General features: G+C 48.6%; 1 protein-coding gene across 2 annotated transcripts in view; it reads left to right on the top strand.

Moving 5' to 3' along the window:
- Positions 1-20,866, top strand: part of LOC147120602 (ATP-binding cassette sub-family B member 6-like) — a 276,275-nt gene that overhangs the window by 65,235 nt on the left and 190,174 nt on the right. For both annotated transcript variants that reach the window (XM_085986730.1, XM_085986729.1), the window contains exons 5-6: positions 10,757-10,849; positions 16,441-16,633. In XM_085986730.1, the coding sequence (XP_085842856.1) occupies positions 10,757-10,849; positions 16,441-16,633 (286 nt within the window). The remainder of the gene's footprint in view (positions 1-10,756; positions 10,850-16,440; positions 16,634-20,866) is intronic.

Here is a 20,866-nt window from a genome sequence, read left to right as displayed (position 1 = left end):
TAAACATTCACAAAGGTCTTTACCAGTATAATCGACTGGTATTCGGAGTAGCATCAGCTCCGGCGATATGGCAAAGAGCGATGGAACAAGTCCTGCAAGGGATTCCGGGGACTCGGTGTTACTTGGACGACATCCTAGTGACAGGTGAAGATGACAGTGAACACCTTGCCAACCTAGAGCAGGTGCTCACTAGACTACGTGAACATGGGCTACGAGCCAATCGCCCCAAGTGCGAGTTTTTTAAGAAACAGATATCGTATTGTGGCCACGTGATTGATGAAGAGGGGTTGCATAAGTCCCCTGACAAAATTGAAGCGGTAGTTAAGGCTCCAGCGCCTGAAAATGTGTCGCAACTGAGGTCATTCCTCGGATTGGTGAATTACTACCATAAGTTTTTGCCGAATTTGTCCACAATTCTGCATCCACTGAACGCCCTACTACGAACGGGAGTAGCATGGAAATGGAGCGATGAATGTAAGCGGGCCTTTCAGAAGAGTAAGGACCTAATCACTTCAAGAGAAGTATTGGCTCACTACAACCCATCACTACCGATAAGACTGGCGTGTGATGCGTCTCCCTACGGCATTGGGGCGGTACTGTCAGATAAATTCCTTGATGGTTCAGAGAGGCCGATAGCTTTTGCGTCACGCTCGTTAACTTCAGCCGAGCGTAACTACGCCCAGATTGACAGAGAGGCCCTCCGCCTGGTGTGGGGGGTGAAGAAGTTCAATCACTACCTGCACAGTCAGAAATTTACTCTACTAACTGATCATCAACCTCTCGTCTCCATTTTCAACCCTCAGAAGGGCGTACCGATAATGACGGCACGACGGCTACAGAGGTGGTCCCTTTTCCTAGGGGCACACCAATATGACATCGAGTATAAAGGAACTAAACAGCATGGGAATGCTGATGGATTGTCGCACCTACTGTTGCCGACGGTGAAAGAAGAATTGGCAGTGGATCCAGTGGAGTTATTCCACTCGACTATAGTCGACTGTCTCCCTGTGACGAATGCAAACATAGAAAAGGAAACACGAAATGACCCGACACTCTCCTCGGTCTATGATTTAACGGTGAAGGAATGGCCAGCACATGGCGAACCACTGCTGCCAGCATTCTCGCCGAGAAGAGACCAGCTGTCAGTGTGCAGAGGAACCTTGATGTGTGGATCCAGAGTAGTAATTCCACCCAAATTGAAGGATAGAGTGCTCAATGAGCTTCATGAGGGTCATCTGGGAGGGGTAAAAATGAAGAACTTAGCCAGAGTGTTTGTGTGGTGGCCGGGAATCAATAGAGAAATCGAAGAGATGACCAAGGGCTGTCTAGGATGCCAGAAGGTCCAAAACGCCCCACCACAAGCCCCTCTACATCCATGAGAGTGGCCCTCATCTCCATGGCAAAGGGTGCACATTGATTTTGCTGGTCCCTTCATGGACTCGATGTTTTTAATTGCGGTGGATGCACATTCAAAGTGGCCAGAGGTAATAAAAATGTCCTCAACCACCATAGAAAAAACTATCACAGTCTTACGAACCATATTCGCCAGGAATGGGCTGCCTGAACAGATTTGCTCTGACAATGGACCACAGTTTGTGTCTGAAGAGTTCCGGAGGTTCTTAAAGAACCATGGTGTTAAGCATTACACATCCGCCCCATACCATCCAGCCACTAATGGATTGGCCGAGAGGTTTGTTCAAACATTCGAGAAGGCTATCAAGGCAATGTGTAATGAAGATATACCCCTACAACACAAGGTGGATAACTTCTTGTTTGCCTACCGGAATGCGACACATGCGGTTACCAACCAAACTCCAGCCATGATGTTCTTCAATCGAAGACTACGATGCCGCTTGGATTTGGTTAAGCCAAACGTCCGAAGAGATGTGGAGAGCAGGCAGTTTCAGAATATGAATGAAAGGCCGACCAGGAGTTTTAAGATAGGTCAACCAGTTTTGGCCCGGGACTACCGCACAGAGAAATGGCAGCCAGGAACGATCTGTACACGGCAAGGACCTCTAATGTATACCGTGGACGTTGGAGAGAGCATTGTAAGACGCCACGCTGACCAGATTCTAGAGTCACTGGAAAACGACAACTTCACACCACGATCTGATACACCTGGCGATGAAACCGAAGTACCAATTACATCTACCGCAGAATCGGTGATATTGGAAGCAGACGAACCAAACAACAACATTGATCCCGACTCAACCTTGCCAGAAGAACCTGATATCCCAAAGAGGCGTTATCCAGACAGAATCAGGAAGCCTCCTCAAAGACTGAACTTATAATTGCTTAACTTCAACCAATGTATCTAGCAACCGTAATTGTAATTGTAATTGTAATTATCACAGAATCACAGAAACCTCCACAGTGCAGATAGAGGCCATTTCGGCCCATCGAGCCTGCACCGACACATATCCCACCCGATCCCCGTAACCCCTACACCAACACCTATCCCACCCTAACCCCGTAACCCCACGTATTTAATCCCTCTAACACTAAGAGTCAATTTTTATCATAGCCAATCAATCTAACCCGCACATCTTTGGACTATGGGATGAAACCGGAGCACCCGGAGGAAACCCACGCAAACACGGGGAGAATGTGCAAACTCCACACAGACAGTCACCCGAGGCCGGATTCGAACCCGGGTCCCTGGCGCTGTGAGGCAACAGTGCTAACCACTATGCCACCGTGTTATTATTTAGTTGTTAAATGAATGTTATGTACTGTTTATCTAAAAGGGGAGGAATTGTTGTGTATGTCCCTTTTAAGGGAATAACTGGTCTCAGACTGCAGTACCAGCAGTGACCACCCCTGTATAAAAGGCCCTAGCAGGCTTCTGTAGTTTCAGTTTCCAGGTTGTCTCCATTCAGTAAAGACTTGTTATAATCAACTCCTGCAGTCCGTGTCTCAATTATACACGGACATAATATATTCCACTGAGGAAAAAGGGGCGTAAAAGAAAAGACAGCCATCCGTGGCTAAGTAAAGTAATAAAGGATAGTATCCGACTGAAAACAAGGGCATATAAAGTAGCCAAATCTAGTGGGAGGATAGAAGATTGGGAAGCATTTAAAAGCCAGCAAACAATAACTAAAAGATTAATTAAGAAAGGGAAGATAGATTATGAAAGTAAATTAGCAAAAAATATAAAAACAGATAGCAAGAGTTTCTACAGTTATAAAAAGAAAAAGGGTGGCTAAAGTGAATGTTGGTCCCTTCGAGGACAAGACCAGGAAATTAGTAGTGGGGATCATAGAGATGGCAAATATGCTGAACAAATATTTTGTATCAGTCTTTACAGTAGAGGACACTAAAAATATCCCAACACTGGACAAACAGGGGGCTATGGGGGGGGAGGAGCTAAACACGATTAAAATCACTAAGGAGATGGTACTCGGTAAGATAATGGGACTTAAGGCGGATAAATCCCCTGGACCTGATGGCTTACATCCTAGGGTCTTGAGAGAAGTAGCGGTAGGGATTGTGGATGCATTGGTGGTAATTTTCTAAAACTCCCTGGATTCAGGAAAGGTCCCAGCAGATTGGAAAACTGCTAATGTAATGCCCTTATTTAAAAAGGGAGGTAGACAAAAGGCTGGAAACTATAGACCAGTTAGCCTAACATCTGTGGTTGGTAAAATGTTGGAGTCCATTATTAAGGAAGCAGTAACAGGACATTTGGATAAGCATAATTTAATCGGACAGAGTCAGCATGGTTTTATGAAGGGGAAATCATGCTTGACAAATTTGCTCGAATTCTTTGAGGACGTAACAAACAGGGTGGACAAAGGGGAACTAGTGGATGTGGTGTATTTGGACTTCCAAAAGGCATTTGACAAGGTGCCACACAAAAGATTACTGCACAAGATAAAAAATCACGGGATTGGGGGTAATATACTGGCATGGGTGGAAGATTGGCTATCTAACAGAAAACAGAGAGTTGGGATAAATGGTTCATTCTCGGGTTGGCAATCAGTGACTAGTGGTGTTCCGCAGGGGTCAGTGCTGGGACCCAACTCTTTACAATCTATATTAACGATTTGGAGGACGGGACCGAGTACAACATATCCAAGTTTGCCGACGATACAAAGATGGGAGGGAAAGCAGTGAGTGAGGAGGACATAAAAAACCTGCAAAAGGACATAGACAGGCTAAGTGAGTGGGCAGAAATTTGGCAGATGGAATATAATGTTGGAAAGTGTGAGGTTATGCACTTTGGCAGAAAAAATCAAAGAGCAAGTTATTATCTAAATGGAAAGAAACTGCAAAGTGCTACAGTACAAAGGGATCTGGGGGTCCTGGTGCATGAAACACAGAAGGTTAGTATGCAGGAAGGCCAATGGAATCTTGGCTTTTATTGCAAGGGGGCTGGAGTATGAAGCAAGACTTCCCTGCTTTCAGTTATACAGGGTACTGGTGAGGCCACACCTGGAATACTGTGTACAGTTTTGGTTTCCATATTTAAGAAAAGATATACTTGCTCTCGAGGCAGTTCAGAGAAGGTTCACTTGGTTGATTCCGGAGATGAGGGGGTTGACTTATGAGGAAAGGTTGAGTCTCTACTCATTGGAATTCAGAAGAATGAGAGGCGATCTTATCGAAACATATAAGATTGTGAGGGGGCTTGATTGGGTGGATGCGGGGAGGATGTTTCCACTGATGGGTGAGACTAGAACTAGGGGGCATAATCTTAGAATAAGGGGCTGCCGTTTCAAAACTGAGATGAGAAACTTCTTCACTCCGAGGGTAGTAATTCTATGGAATTTGCTACCTCAGAGAGCTGTGGAAGCTGCGACATTAAATACATTTAAAACGGAGATAGACAGTTTCCTAGCTGATAAGGGAATTGAGGGTTATGGGGAGCGGGCAGGGAAGTGGATGCGAGTCTAGGTTCGGATCAGCCATGATCCTATTGAATGGCGGAGCAGGCCCGAGGGGCCGTATGGCCTACTCCTGCTTCTACTTCTTATGTTCTTATGAACCCTAAATCTCTTTAGACCTCCACTGTTCCTGGCTTTTCACCATTTAAAAAATACTCTGATCCAAAATGGATGACCTCATACTTACCTGCATTGAAATCCATCTGCCACAGTTTTGCCCACTCACTTAATCTATCAATGTCTCTTTGTAATTTTTATGCTCCTGTCTACACTACTTACTATGCTACCAATCTTTGTGTCTTTGGCAAACTTGGATATATGGTTCTCTATTGTGTTATCTAAGTCATTAATAAATGCAGTAAATAGTTGAGGCCCCAGCACAGATCCTTCTGGGACACCACGAGTGACTTCCTTCCAATTCGAGTACCTGCCTATTGTCCCTACTCTCTGTCTCCTACTGCCTCACCAATCTCCTAACCAGGCCAATCATTTGCCTTCAATTCCATTAGCTTTAATTTTAGCTAACAGTCTCTTATGTGGAACCTTATTGAATGCCTTCTTGAAGTCCATATAAACTACATCCATTGACATTCCCCTGTCTACTACTTTAGTTACTTCCTCAAAAAATTCAATTCAGTTAGACATGACCTACCCTTTACAAATCCATGTTGGCTCTCTAATCAGCTCAAATTTCTCTAAATGTTCAGTCACTCTGTCCTTAATTATAGATTCCAGTAACTTCCCCACAACAGATGTTAGACTAACAGGTCTATAATTTCCTGGTTTCTCTCTCTTACCTTTCTTAAATAATGGAGTTACATTTGCAATTTTCCAATCTAAAGGGACAATTCCTGAATTAAGAGAGCTTTGGAAGATTATGGCGAAAGCATCTGCAATTTCCTCCCTCACTTCCTTTAAAACCCTGGGGTGGAAACCATTGGGACCTGGTGATTTGTCAGTCTTTAATGCCATTATTTTTTCTAATGCTGCTTCCTTGCTTACGTTACTTTAGTGAATTCCAGTCCTTGATTCATCATTAGTTTCCCTGGAATGTCAGGTACATTATCCTCTTCCTCTGCTGTGAAGACTGACACAAAGTAATTACTCAACAAGTCTGCCATTTCCTTACTACTGTATCATTTGCAGTATTACCTGCATCTGTTTTTAAAGGGCCCGCAATACTCTTGACTACCCTTTTTCTTCTATCATAATTGTAAAAATGTCTTGTGTTAATCTTGATATCCCTCGCAAGTTTCTTTTCATATTCCCTTTTTGCAGCTCTTACGAGCTTGTTTGTATTCCTTAGCTGCTCTTTATATCTCACCCAGTCCCCTGGATCTACACTATTCTTCACTTCTGTATGCTCTTTCCTTTAGTTTTAGGCTATCTCATCTCTTTTGTCGACTATGGCTGTTTTATTCGCTCAGTAGAGCTCTTGCCCCTTGGGGGTATATACTGGTCTTGTATTAGAATCATAGAAAGTTACAGCACGGAAGGAGGCCATTTCGGCCCATCGTGTCCGCGCCGGCCAACAAAGAGCTATCCAGCCTAATCCCACTTGCCAGCTCTTGGTCCGTAGCCCTGCAGGTTAGAGCATCCCAAGTGCACATCCAAGTACTTTTTAAATGTGGTTAGAGTTCCTACCTCTACCACCCTTTCCAGCAGTGAGTTCCAGACTCCCACAACCCTCTGGGTGAAGAAATTTCCCGTCAAATCCCCTCAAACATTCCCCCAATTACTTTAAATCTGTGCCCCCTGGTTTTTGACCCCTCTGCTAAGGGAATTAGGTCCTTTCTATCCACTTTATCTAGGCCCCTCATAATTTTATCCACCTCAATAAGGTCTCCCCTCAGCCTCCTCTGTTCCAAGCGGTGTCCTACCATTTAATGTGTATTCCCTTTCCTTGTTAGCCCTCCCCAAATGCATTACCTCACACTTCTCCGGATTGAATTCCATTTGCCACTGTTCTGCCCACCTGACCAATTTATTGATGTCTACAGCTTCCTTCTTCAGTATCAACCACACAGCCGATTTTTCGTATCATCTGCAAACTCCTTAATCATACCCCCTATATTCAAGTCAAGATCGTTGATATATACCACAAAAAGCAAGGGACCTAGTACTGAGCCCTGCGGAACCCCACTGGAAACAGCCTTCCAGTCACAAAAACACCCATCGACCATTACCCTCTGCTTCCTGTCTCCGAGCCAGTTTTGAATCCAACTTGACACTTTGCCCTGGATCCCATGGGCTTTTAACTTCGTGACCAGCCTGCCATGTGGAACCTTATCAAAAGCCTTGCTAAAGTCCATATACACTACATCAAACACACTACCCTCATCTACCCTCTTTGTTACCTCCTCAAAAAATTCAATCAAGTTTGTCAGACACGACCTTCCCTTAACAAATCCGTGCTGACTGCCCTTGATTAATCCATGTCTTTCTAAATAAAGATTTATCCTGTCCTTCAGAATTCTTTCCAATCATTTTCCCAAACCGAGGTTAGGCTGTCTGGCCTGTAATTACTCGGTCTATCCTTTTCTCCCTTTTTAAACATTAGCAGTCCTCCAGCACCACACCTGAAGCCAGAGAGGATTGAAAAATGATGGTCAGGGCCTCTGTTATTTCCTCTTTGCTTTGCTTAACAGCCTGGGATACATTTCATCCAGGCCTGGGGATTTATCCACTTTTAAAGCTGCTAAACCCCTTAATACTTCCTCTCTCACTATGTTTATTTCATCTAATATTTCACACTCCTCCCCCCCGATAGCAATGTCTGCTTCGCCCCTCTCCTTTGTGAAAACAGATGCAAAGTATTCATTAAGAACCAGACCGACGTCTCCCGCCTCCACACACACATTATCCTCATGATCTGTAATAGGCCCTACTGATACCTGGGATGGCAGGAATGACGTATGAGGAGAGATTGGGTCGATTGGGCTTATACTCGCTGGAGTTTAGAAGAATGAGAGGGGATCTCATTGAAACTTATAAAATTCTCTCAGGACTAGACAGACTAGATGCAGGAAGGATGTTCCCGATGGCGGGGGAGTCCAGAACCAGGGGTCACAGTCTAAGGATAAGGGGTAAGCCATTTAGGACAGAGATGAGGAGGAATTTCTTCACCCAGAGAGTGGTGAACCAGTGGAATACTCTACCACAGAAGGGAGTAGAGGCCAATTCATTAAATATATTCAAGAAGGAGTTGGATATATTTCTTAAGGTTAAAGGGATCAAGGGGTATGGGGAGAAAGCAGGGACCGGGTACTGAACTTGGATGATCAGCCATGATCTCATTGAATGGCGGAGCAGGCTCGAGGGGCCGAATGGCCTACTCCTGCTCCTATCTTCTATGTTTCTACCCTTTCTTTAGCTATCCTCTTACTCTTAAAATATTTATAAAGCATCTTTGGGTTTTTCCTTGATTTTATTTGCCAAGAATTTTTCATGCTCTCTCTTTGCTTTCCTAATATCCTTTTTAATTGCACCCCTGCACTTTCTGTACTCCTCTAAAGATTCTGGAGTATTTAGCCCTCGGTATCTGTCATACACCTCCCTTTTTTTCTTTATCCTACCCTGTATGCCCCTAGACATCCAGAGGGCTCTAGATTTGTTAGTCCCACCTTTTTTCTTTAAGGTCACATATTTGGCCTGAACCCTCCGGATCTCGTCCTTGAATGCCTCCCACTGCTCTGACACTGATTTACCATCAAGTAGCTGTTTCCAGTCCACTATGGCTAAATCCCCTCTGAGCTTAGCAAAATTTGCTTTTCCCCAATTTAGAATTTTTATTCCTGGTCTATCCTTGTCCTTTTCCATAACTGCCATAAATCTAACTGAATTATGGTCACTAGCACCAACATACTCCCCCACTGATACGCCTTCTACCTGCCCAGCTTCATTCCCTAAAACTAAGTCCAGAACCGCCCCCTCCCTTGTTGGGCTTGCTACATTCTGGCTAAAAAAGCTCTCCTGGATGCATTTTAGGAATTCCGCACCCTCTATACCCTTCACACTAATTTTATCCCAGTTAATATTGGGGTAGTTGAAATCCCCTACTATTACCGCCCTACAGTTTTTGCACTTCTCAGAAATTTGTCTACATATTTGTTCTTCTATCTCCTTCTCACTGTTTGGGGGTCTGTAGTACACTCCCAGCAGTGTGATCGCCCCTTTTTTGTTTTTCAATTCGACCCATATGGCCTCGTTTGATGATCCCGCCAACATATCATCCCTCCTCACAGCTGTAATAGTTTCTTTAATCAATACCGCGACCCCCCACCCTCCCTTTTTACCTCCCTCTCTATCCCGTCTGAAAATCCCGTAACCAGGAATGTTGAGCTGCCATACCTGCCCCTCTTTCAGCCACGTCTCTGTAATAGCTATAATATCATAGTCCCAAGTATCTACCTGTGCCCTCAGCTCATCTGCCTTGTTCGCTATACTCCTTGCATTGAAGTATATACCATTTAGTACAGGCAAACCTCCTTGTTGACTACTATCTTGCCCTTGATTCCTCTGTCCTTCCAATTTACTTTCTATGTTTTTGTGTTCCAATTCGTTTTTCTTCCCTCCCTATTGACTCTATACTTAGGTTCCCATCCCCCTGCCAAGTTAGTTTAAACCCTCCCCAACAGCACTAGCAAACCCTCCCGTGAGGATATTGGTCCTGTTCCTGGTGAGGTGCAACCCGTCTGGCTTGTAGAGGTCCCACCTCCCCCAGAAACGGTTCCTATTCCTCAGAAATCTAAAGCCCTCCCTCCTACACCATCTCTCCAGCCACGCATTCATCTGCTCTATCTTCCTATTTCTGAACTCGCTCGCACGTGGCGCTGGTAGTAATCCGGAGATTACTACATTTTGAGTTCCTGCTTCTTAACCTCTTTCCTAGCTCCCTAAACTCTGCCTGCAGGACCTCATCCCTCTTCCTACCTATGTCGTTGGTACCGATATGGAGCACGACCTCTGGCTGTTCACCCTCCCCCCTCAGAATGCCCTGCAGCCATTCAGTGACATCCTTGACCCTGGAACCAGGGAGGCAACATACCAACCTGGAGTCACGTCTGCGGCCGCAGAAACGCCTGACTGCTCCCCTAACTATTGAATTAAGCTAAATTCTTTTTTAAATACCTCCCTCTGTTCATCTGTAGTTTTACCCGATAACAGTTTTGACCAGTTTGCTGTCGTCGGTCTCTGTTTCCTCCTGTTAAAGTTAGCCTGACCGATATCTAGAAACTTAGTAACTGTGTTAAGTTTCTCCTTTTAAAACCTAACATTGAATGCGATCATATTATGATCGCTGTTAGATAAATGTTCCCTTACTGTTAGATTATTAACTACATCTGGCTCATTACTTGTTACTAAATCTAGTATGGTCGGCTCTCTTGTTGGTTCTAAAACATATTGCTCCAGAAAACTATCTTGAATGCACTCAAGAAATTCACTACCTTTCCGACTTGAGCTACTCTGCTATTCCCAACCTATATGAAAATTAAAGTCTCCCATTAAAACAACTCTGCTTTTGCTACCAGCCTCTATAACCTCTGAATTAATATATTTTGCCATTGCCAGGAGGCCTGTAGACAACTCCCATGACAGTTTTAAGTCCTGTCTTATTCCTCAGTTCTCACCACAGAGTTGCCGCTGATTGCTTCCCCTAGCCTATACCCGCTCTTACTAATGTTGTAATAATATCTTTAATCAATAAGGCTACCCCTCCTCCTCTTACAGTTTCCCTATCTTGCTGCACTGGCCTAGCCAGCATGCCCTTGAGGGTCACTTACATTACCTGAGCTAATGCACTCCCTTGATGGGACTTGAGTTACCACACTAATGTACGCCCTCTCTCTTTTTTTGTTGCATAGTGAATGAGCTGAGTGAAGGAGCTGCCTGGAAGACACTGGCCATGACTGTCTGCATGTACGTCTTCCTCAAATTCCTGCAGGGAGGCGGCGCAGGTAAGAGAGTGGGTGTGGTAAACCACGTTCACTATCGTATCACTGTTAGTAGTTAGCACTGTTCACCACTGTTCGTTATAACTGTATCACTGACCACTATTGTATCACGGTACGAGGTCGCCTCTTGCCACACTGCTATACCTGGGATGACCACTGCCGACTCCGCCTTGGCTCCACCCACCAGGCCAGGTATAAAGGTGAGCGACTGGCTGGTATTCCTCCTGCTTGGATCGGATCACCCACGAGAGTGGGCTGTTATTTAGTCAATAAAAACCTTTAGTCACCTTCGTAACTCTTCGCCTTTTATTGGAGGAATTGATAGGTATATCAATTTTATTGACTAAATTTAATGATGTCCGACAACGAGTCACAACCGGCGGAGGAGCCACCAGCGCAGCTCCCAGGAGCACAGCCACACCAGCCAGCTTGGCTGCGAGCCCTCAGACCGCCGTACCTGGACCTGAACCCACGAGCAGCAAACTCAGCCGCAGACTTTAAACACTGGCTGGTCTGCTTCGAATCATACCTGAGAGAATCCAGCGTCCCTCAGGCATCCAAACTAAGTGTCCTGCAGGCACAACTGAGCCCGAGAGTATACACTCTCATCGAGGACATGACTACCTACGAGACCGCCATCAACCTGCTGAAACAGAAGTACCGGACCCCGGTAAACTACATGTACGCTAGGCACCTCCTAAGATCACGGCCGCAACAGCCAGGAGAATCAGTAGCCGAATTCTCACAGGCGCTATATGCACTCGCCAGGAACTGTGACTTTAAATCGGTGTCGGCAGCCGAAAATACTGAAGATAATATCCGCGACGCATTCCTGAAAGGCCTACGGTCCGAGTACTCACGGCAAAGACTGCTGGAAGCTAAAGACCTCAGCATGGAAAAAGCTGAAGCCCTCGCTATCTCCCTGGAAGTGGCCCACCAAGATCAGGAAGCATTCACCAGGTACTGCTCGCGACCCTGGGACTCGGGCCCGACCCCTACCACAGCACCCTTCCCAGCGCCGCCCCCGGGACCTACCTCTGCGTCGGCGTCCCGGACCCGACCGGCCCCGCCACCCCCGACACCGGCCCCGACATCGGGCATCCGCGATCGGGCCGCCGGCTGTTTTTTTTGTGGCCAGGAGAAGCACCCGAGGTCGCGCTGCCCAGCCAAGAACTCCATATGTAAAACCTGCCTGAAGAAAGGCCACTTCTCCAAGGCCTGCAGGAGCGGATCCTCAGAGGCCAGCAGTGCCGCATGCGAACTATGGGGGCGGCCATCTTTGTTTAGGGCAACTGAGGCCAGCATCCCCACACATGAGTCATGGGGGCGGCCATCTTTGATTAAGGCAACCGACCCCAATAGTGCCTCATGGGGCCCTACCTCGTGGGAGACGCCATTTTACTCACCACGCCCGACCGCCTCGCCCGCAGATGACAACGACTCGCTCAGCTACACACTAGCTTCCGTCACCCTGGACCAAGCCCGCCCGCACCATCTGTCCAAGTCAATGATGGACATCAAAGTGAACGGCCACGCCACGACCTGCCTGTTCGACAGCGGAAGCACGGAGAGCTTCATCCACCCAGACACGGTGAGCCACTACTCCCTCTCTGTCCTACCAACGCGCAGCCGAATCTCGATGGCATCGAGGTCCCACGCCACGGACATCAGCGGCTACTGTGTCGTGACCCTGTCGGTTAAGGGCACGGAGTATAAAAACTTTAAACTCCTCGTCCTCCCCCATCTCTGCGCTGCCGTCCTACTAGGGCTGGACTTCCAATCCCACCTCCAAAGCGTAACCCTAGCATACGGTGGACCCCTCCCCCCACTCACAGTCAACAACCAGCAAACGTTAAACCGCCCACCGCGTAACACCTGCAGCCTCTCCACCCTCAAGGTCCCGCCACCCTCTCTGTTTGCTAACCTTACCCCTGACTGCAAACCCGTCGCTACCAAAAGCAGGCGGTATAGCGCCGGGGACAGAGCCTTCATTAGCTCTGAGGTGCGGCGCCTCCTGAAAGAGGGCATTATCGAGGGGAGCAGCAGCCCCTGGCGTGCCCAGGTCGTAGTCGTAAAGACCGGCGATAAAAACCGCCTGGTCATCGACTACAGCCAGACCATAAACAGATATACCCAGCTGGACGCATACCCCCTCCCCCGCATATCTGACATGGTCAATCAGATTGCACAGTATAAAGTATTCTCGACCATCGACCTGAAGTCGGCCTACCACCAACTCCCTATCCACCCTGAGGACCGCCAGTATACCGCCTTCGAGGCGAATGGGCGCCTATACCACTTCCTTAGGGTCCCCTTCGGTGTCACTAATGGGGTCTCGGTCTTCCAAAGGGAGATGGACCAGATGGTTGACCAGAACGAACTGCAGGCTACATTCCCCTACCTAGATAACGTCACTATCTGCGGCCGCGACCAGCAGGAACATGACGCGAATCTGGAGAAATTCCTCCGTACGGCCCAACGGCTGAACCTCACCTACAATAAGGAGAAATGCGTGTTTAACACCACGCGCCTTGCCATCCTCGGCTGCGTAGTGGAGAACGGAATCATCGGCCCCGACCCAGAAAGAATGCGCCCCCTCATGGAGCTACCCCTCCCCCACTGCCCTAAAGCACTTAGGAGAACCCTGGGGCTTTTCGCCTACTATGCCCAATGGGTACCCAATTACGCGGACAAAGCCAGACCCCTCCTGAAAGCCACTTCCTTCCCCCTCACGGAGGAGGCGTGCGCGGCCTTCTCCCTCATTAAGGGAGACATAGCCAAGGCCACGATGCACGCAGTGGACGAGTCCATCCCCTTTCAGGTGGAGAGCGACGCATCCGACTTCGCCTTAGCCGCCACCCTAAACCAGGAGGGGAGGCCAGTGGCCTTCTTCTCAAGGACCCTACAGGGCCCCGAGATCCGACATTCGTCGGTCGAGAAAGAGGCCCAGGCGATCGTGGAGGCAGTACGGCGCTGGAGGCACTACCTGGCAGGCAAACGATTTACCCTCCTCACCGACCAGCGTTCGGTGGCTTTCATGTTTAATAACAAGCTGAAGGGCAAAATCAAGAATGACAAGATTTTGAGATGGAGAATCGAGCTCTCCACCTACGATTATGAGATCTTGTACCGGCCAGGCAAGCTGAACGAATCCCCTGATGCCCTTTCACGAATGACATGCGCCAGCGCGCATATCGATAGGCTTCAGACCCTCCACGACCAGCTCTGCCACCCCGGAGTCACCAGACTCTACCATTTCATTAAGGCCCGCAACCTGACCTACTCCATCGAGGAGGTCAGGACCATGACCAGGAACTGCCAGACCTGTGCGGAGTGCAAACCGCACTTCTATAGGCCGGACCGAGCAAGCCTGATCAAGGCCACCCGCCCCTTCGAGCGCCTGAGCATCGACTTTAAGGGGCCCCTCCCGTCCTCTGACCGTAATGTGTACTTCCTCAACATCGTTGATGAGTACTCCCGTTTCCCCTTTGCCTTCCCCTGCCCCGACATGACCAGTAGCACGGTCATTAAGTGCCTGAATGCCCTCTTCGCCTTGTTCGGGTTCCCGAACTATATACACAGCGACCGGGGCTCCTCCTTCATGAGCGAGGAACTCCGGCAATTCCTCCTAGAGAGAGGTATTGCAGCAAGCAGGACCACCAGCTACAACCCCAGAGGTAACGGTCAGGTGGAAAGAGAGAACGCGACGGTATGGAAGGCCGTCCTCTTAGCCTTAAAGTCTAAGGGCCTCCCAACCTCCCGCTGGCAAGAAGTCCTCCCGACAGCGCTGCACTCCATCCGGTCATTACTTTGCACGGCCACTAACACCACCCCCCATGAACGAATGTTCGTTTTCCCCAGGAAGTCGACTACGGGAACCACTCTACCAACCTGGCTGACCGCCCCGGGGCCGGTCTGGCTGCGGAAACACGTGAGGACCCATAAAACGGACCCCCTGGTCGAGAGGGTGAACCTCCTGCACGCCAACCCCCAGTACGCCTACGTGGCGTACCCAGACGGGCGGGAGGACACTGTCTCCCTACGAGACCTCGCACCCTCAGCCGATCCGGAAACACCGCCACCACCCCCCCCAACCTCAGTCCAGGTAGACGGCATGCCGGAACCCCACGAGCCCTCGCCGACCACGCAAACACCAGCATCAACACCGGATAAGGCACGAGCACCGGATAAGGCAACACCACCGCTGCGGCGATCGGAGAGGCTTACGAAGCCTCCGGACAGACTGACCTACCAGAATTGGTAGTACACTTCACCCCGCCGGACTTAATTCTAAACAAGGGGTGAATGTGGTAAACCACGTTCACTATCGTATCACTGTTAGTAGTTAGCACTGTTCACCACTGTTCGTTATAACTGTATCACTGACCACTATTGTATCACGGTACGAGGTCGCCTCTTGCCACACTGCTATACCTGGGATGACCACTGCCGACTCCGCCTTGGCTCCACCCACCAGGCCAGGTATAAAGGTGAGCGACTGGCTGGTATTCCTCCTGCTTGGATCGGATCACCCACGAGAGTGGGCTGTTATTTAGTCAATAAAAACCTTTAGTCACCTTCGTAACTCTTCGCCTTTTATTGGAGGAATTGATAGGTATATCAGTGGGTATCAAATGTTGTTACTTCATTTGGTACAGTGGCGTAGTGGTTATGTTACTAGCCTAGTAATCCAGAGAACGTGAGTTCAAATCCCGTCGCAGCAGTTTGAGAATTTGAAGTCAGTTCAAAAAATAAATCTAGAAATAAAAAGCTGGTCTCAGTAAAAGTGACCACGAGGCTGTCAGATTCTCGTAAAAACCCAACTGGTTCACTAATGTCCTCAGGGAAGAAAACCTGCCGTCTTTACCCGGTCTGGCCTACATGTGACTCTAGTCCCACACCAACGTGGCTGACTCTTAACTGCCCTAGCAAGCCACTCAGTTGAATCAAACCACTACTGGTTCAAGAAGGCAGCCCACCACCACCTTCTCAAGGGCAACTAAGGATGGGAAATAAATACCGGCCTTGCCAATGACGCCCACATCTCAAGAATGAATATAAAAAAAATTCAACCAGGCATTCAACTACTGCCTCCATATTGACTTTCAGCTTAAGACGGCATGTGGTACAGATAGACCACTGTACTTGGAATGGCAGCAACCACACACCAATTTGGAATCCTTCAGCTCACAATAGCCCAGGGCAGGGCCATCTTTCCTAGTTGTTCTGTTAACCAAGTGTTGAACTGGGTCGGTGAAGTGAGCATCCGTGGGTCGAGATGGAGTAGAAGTACCATCATCCCTTTTGTATGCTGTAGAGTTTGGTGGTCAGTAACGTCACCCAGTTGTATGGGTGGTTTGAAAGGATGCCAGTGGATGTCAACCTGGATTATGTGCTGAAGTCTCTGGAGTGGGGCTTGAACCCATGACCTTCTGACTGAGGTGAGAGTGCTACCCACTGAGCCAAGCTGACATCTAATGTATGAATCTGCTGCAGGATTTGTGGGTGCTGCAGTTAACCAGTTTAATGTTCGGTGAGGGCGCTGCCAAGTGTATTCCAAGTTTGTGTATAACTGTGATTTTGTTTCTGTTCAGGCGCATCAGGTTTCGTAAACAACCTACGCTCCTTCATGTGGATTCGAGTCCAACAATATACCAGCCGACAGGTACAGATTGGACTCTTTGCTCACCTTCACGCCCTTTCGCTTCGCTGGCACCTCGGTAGGAAAACTGGGGAAGTTCTACGTAGCGTGGACCGTGGCACCAGCAGCATCAACACCTTGCTGAGGTACTTGAGATAATGAGAGGAGCATTCTTTGATGCACTTGATAGTTCAGCAGGGTTTTACGTACCTGATTCTATTTTTATTTTTTCCTTGTGTGTAATTATACAGTCTCTCCTACAGTCACCATTTGTCTCTCTGACATTACCTTAATCTAATCTGACATTTCCAGTGCAGTAAAGAAAGAAGGAACTTGCATTTATATAGCGCCTTTCACAACCTCAGGACGTCCCAAAGCACTTTGCAGCCAATGAAGTGCATTGAAGTGTAGTCACTGTTGTAATGTAAGAAACGCGGCAGCCAATTTGCACACAGCAAGCTTCCACAAACAGCAATGTGGTAATGATCAGTTAATCTGTTTTTAGGTGTTAGTTGAGGGATAAATATTGGCCAGGACACCAGGGAGAACTCTCCTGCTCTTCTTCGAAATAGTGCCATGGGTTCTTTTACGTTCACCTGAAAGGGCAGGTGGGGCCTCAGTTTAACGTCTCATCCAAAAGACTGCACCTCTGGCAGTGTAGCGCTCCCTCAGTACTGCACTGGAGTGTCAGCCTAGATTTTGTGCTCAAATCTCAGGAGTGGGACTTGAACCCATGACCTTCTGACTCTTGAGGCGAGAGTGCTACCACGCCTGACACCGTATTGAGGACGTGATGCGGTGTCGGAACTGCCATCCTTTGGATGAAAGCTTAAGCTGAGGTCCTGATTGCCTGTTCACTGGTTTATCTGGACGTTGCTAGTCACTATTCAGCAACGAGCAGGGAGCTCTCCCGGTTTCCTGGCCAACATTCCTCCCACAACCAATACCACTAAAAGCAGATTCACTAGTCATTCATCTCGCTACTGTTTTTGGGATCCTGCTGTGTGCAAATCACTGCTGCTTTTCGCCACCTAGCAGTCGCAGCACAACTTAATCCATTATATGTGATCTACTTTGCAACATTTTTCAGATGTGATAAGGCATAGGCAGGTTAGCAGACAGGTGACAGATGCGTTTTAAAGTGGGTAATTGAGAATTTAGCTTGGGAGAAAAAAATAAAAAATGAGAATATGCACTCAATGATAAGACACTGAAGGGTGTGGATAAACAGAGACCTAGGGCTTCGAATACTTCATTTCCTGAAAGTGTGAGTGCAGGTAGATAAAGCCATAAAGAAAAAGCCAATAGCATTTTGGGTTTTGTAAATAAGGTATAGAGTACAGGAATAAAGAGGTAATGATGAATTTATACAAGACCTTGGTTGTTGATGTCCTCGTATCTTCACTCTTCCTTTGGAGAACGGTGTGAAGTCATGGAAGGATTGGCGGGCTGATTAACAGTGTGACAGGCCGCGACGTAAACGCTCCTGGTGTCAGCTGTGCTTCAGCGGGCAACACTCTCGCCTCCGAGTCAGAAGGTTGTGGGTTCAGGTCCCACTCCAGAGACTTGAGCACACAAATTGAGGATGACATTCCGGTGCAGTATTGAGGGAGCGCTACACTGTCGGAGATGCTGTCTTTCGGATGGGACGTTAAACCGAGGCCCGGTCTGCCCTCTCAGGTGGACGTAAAAGATCTCGTGGCACTATTTCAAAGAAGAACAGGGGAGTTCTCCCCGATGCCCTGGCCAATATTTATCCCTCAATCAACGTAACAAAAAAGCAGATTATCTGGTCATTATCACATTGCTCGTTGCGGGAGCTTGCTGTGCGCAAATTGGCTGCCACATTTCCTGCATTACAACAATGACTATACTTCAAAAAGTACTTCATTGGCTGTAAAGTGCTTTGGGATGTCCGGTGGTCGTGAAAGGCGCTGTATAAATGCAAGTCTTGCTTGCTTGCTTTCTTTCTTGATGGCTTTCTTGCTTGCTTGCTTGCTTTCTCCTTCCATGGCCGTAACCATCTTTATCCCAGCTAATAGGGGGGTTAGTCCTGTACCCCGGGAGGGTTTTATGGGTTCCCACAACCTATATGATGAAGGGGGGGTGGCGGCACCCACGCCGACCGAATGTCAACCCAGAATTCAGAGCCGGATTCTCGGGCAAGAATGCTACCACTAAGCGAAAGTCTTCAATCAGAACATTGGCTAATCCACAGTTAGAGTGCTGTGTGCAGTTTTAGGTGCCCTATTATAGAAAGGATATCAACCCATTGAGAGTGTACAGCGTAGATTCACCAGGATGATTCCACTGGAGCTGACCAGGCTAAGAGGAGATATCAAAGACACTCTTAAAATGAGGAAGAGCTTTGATAGAATGAATAGAGAAAGACTATTTCCTCCGGTTGGGAGTCCGTGATGAGGGATAATCAATTTAAAATTGTCTCTGCAAGAGTGTGGAGAAAGATGAGAAGAACATTCTTTACCAAGAGGGTTTTTGGAGCATGGAATGCTTGTGGTAAACCACTGTTTGTATTCCTGTTTGTCCTGTTTGTATTCCACTGTGTACATGCCTGGACATGCCTCGGCTGACTCCTCCCACAGGTCCTAGTATAAAGGTGACTGCTCCCCAGCCCTTGGTATCCTGGACCGGTCGACCACTCGAGGCAGACCTCCATTCTGTTGTTAATAAAAGCCTTTAGTTACTCTTCTAACTCTCAGTCTTTTATGAGTAATTGATAGCGCATCAATTTTATTAACAACATTTTTATAATGGAGAAGATCCTCACACCAGCATGCCTGGACTTAGATCATCGGGAGGCGGACTCATCCACCAAGTTTACTCACTGGCTTAAGTGTTTCGAAAAATTCCTGACCGCCTCCGAAGCAATCAAATCGGACGAGGACAAACTGGATGTCCTGACCTCCAAAGTGAACCACCGAGTGTACTCGGTCATCCAAGACGCGACCTCGTACGCGGATGCTATCAAGCTCCTCAAGGACCGGTACACGCGCCCAGTGAACGAAGTGTACGCCAGGCACCTCCTGGGGAGTCGTAAACAACAACCTGGGGAATCGACCGTGGAATACCTTCAGGCACTGTCTGTGCTTGGCCGGGCCTGTGGTTGTAAGGATGTAAAGGCCGCCGTGTACACAGAGGAACTTATCCGGGACGCTTTTGTAGCGGGCCACAGATCCAATTACACACGACAGCGACTGTTGGAGCAGAGTAACCTCGACCTCAACAAGGCCTCTGAACTCGCACTATCGTTGGATGCAGCCTACCAGGGCATGGATGCCTACTCCTCTGCACCGTGGACGCCGCGGGGAATGACAGCCTGGGACACGGTAGGACCGCCTCATAGCGCCGTGCCACCCCAGCCACACCCCAACAACGGCCCAACTACCGCAGCAGTGTCCCAAGGCCAGACAGCAGTGCCCCAAGGCCAGAAATGCTACTTCTGTGGCCAGGCAAAACACCCCAGAGCGCGCTGCCCGGCGAAAAACGCGATCTGCTCGGGCTGCGGGAAGAAGGGACACTACGCTAGCGTCTGCAGGGCCAAAGCCACCCCGAACCCCAGCAGCGCCGCGTGTGGGCCATGCGGGCCGCCATTTTGGACCTCCCCGGCCGTGTGCGAATCACCGGTACAGCAGCCATTTTGGACGCCTCCAGCCACATGGGGATCATGGACGCCGCCATCTTGGACGACAGCCGGGACGCAGCAGGCCTCCGACACCGCCTCATCTGATACCCGCAGCGACACACCGACCCCTACGCTGGCATCCGTTACACTGGACCAAGCGAGACCGCACCAACTGGCCAGTTCCACAATGGACATTAAGGTAAATGGTCACGATACAATCTGCCTTTTTGACTCTGGGAGCACGGAGAGCTTCATCCACCCCGACACGGTGCGGCGTTGCTCTCTCCCAGTCCTGCCTGCGCAACAGCGGATTTCTATGGCCTCCGAGTCCCAGTCGGCGGACATCGGCGGCTACTGCGTGGTGACACTCGTAGTAGACGGGACCGTGTACGATCATTTTAAACTTCTGGTCCTGCCTGACCTCTGCGCTGCCGTCCTGCTGGGGTTAGATTTTCAGTGCCACCTTAAAAGTGTTACGATGGCGTACGGTGGACCCCTACCCCCACTCACAGTCCGCAGCCAGCAGCTTCCAAATTGCCCGCCGCGCACCAGGTGCAACCTCTCCACACTCAGAGTCACCCCCCCACCACTGTTTGCTAACCTCACCCCCGACTGTAAGCCCATCGCCACAAAGAGCAGGCGATACAGTGCCGGGGACAGGGTTTTCATTAAAACCGAAGTGGAGCGGCTCCTGAAAGAAGGGATTATTGAGGGCAGCACCAGCCCCTGGCGAGCC

The sequence above is a fragment of the Somniosus microcephalus genome, chromosome 4 (assembly GCF_052327205.1).
Source record: "Somniosus microcephalus isolate GS21.2 chromosome 4, FLI_Smic_1.0, whole genome shotgun sequence".
Lineage (NCBI taxonomy): Eukaryota > Metazoa > Chordata > Chondrichthyes > Squaliformes > Somniosidae > Somniosus > Somniosus microcephalus.
The sequence above is the reverse complement of the archived record's forward strand: the minus strand, read 5'-3'. Positions and strand labels throughout refer to the sequence as shown.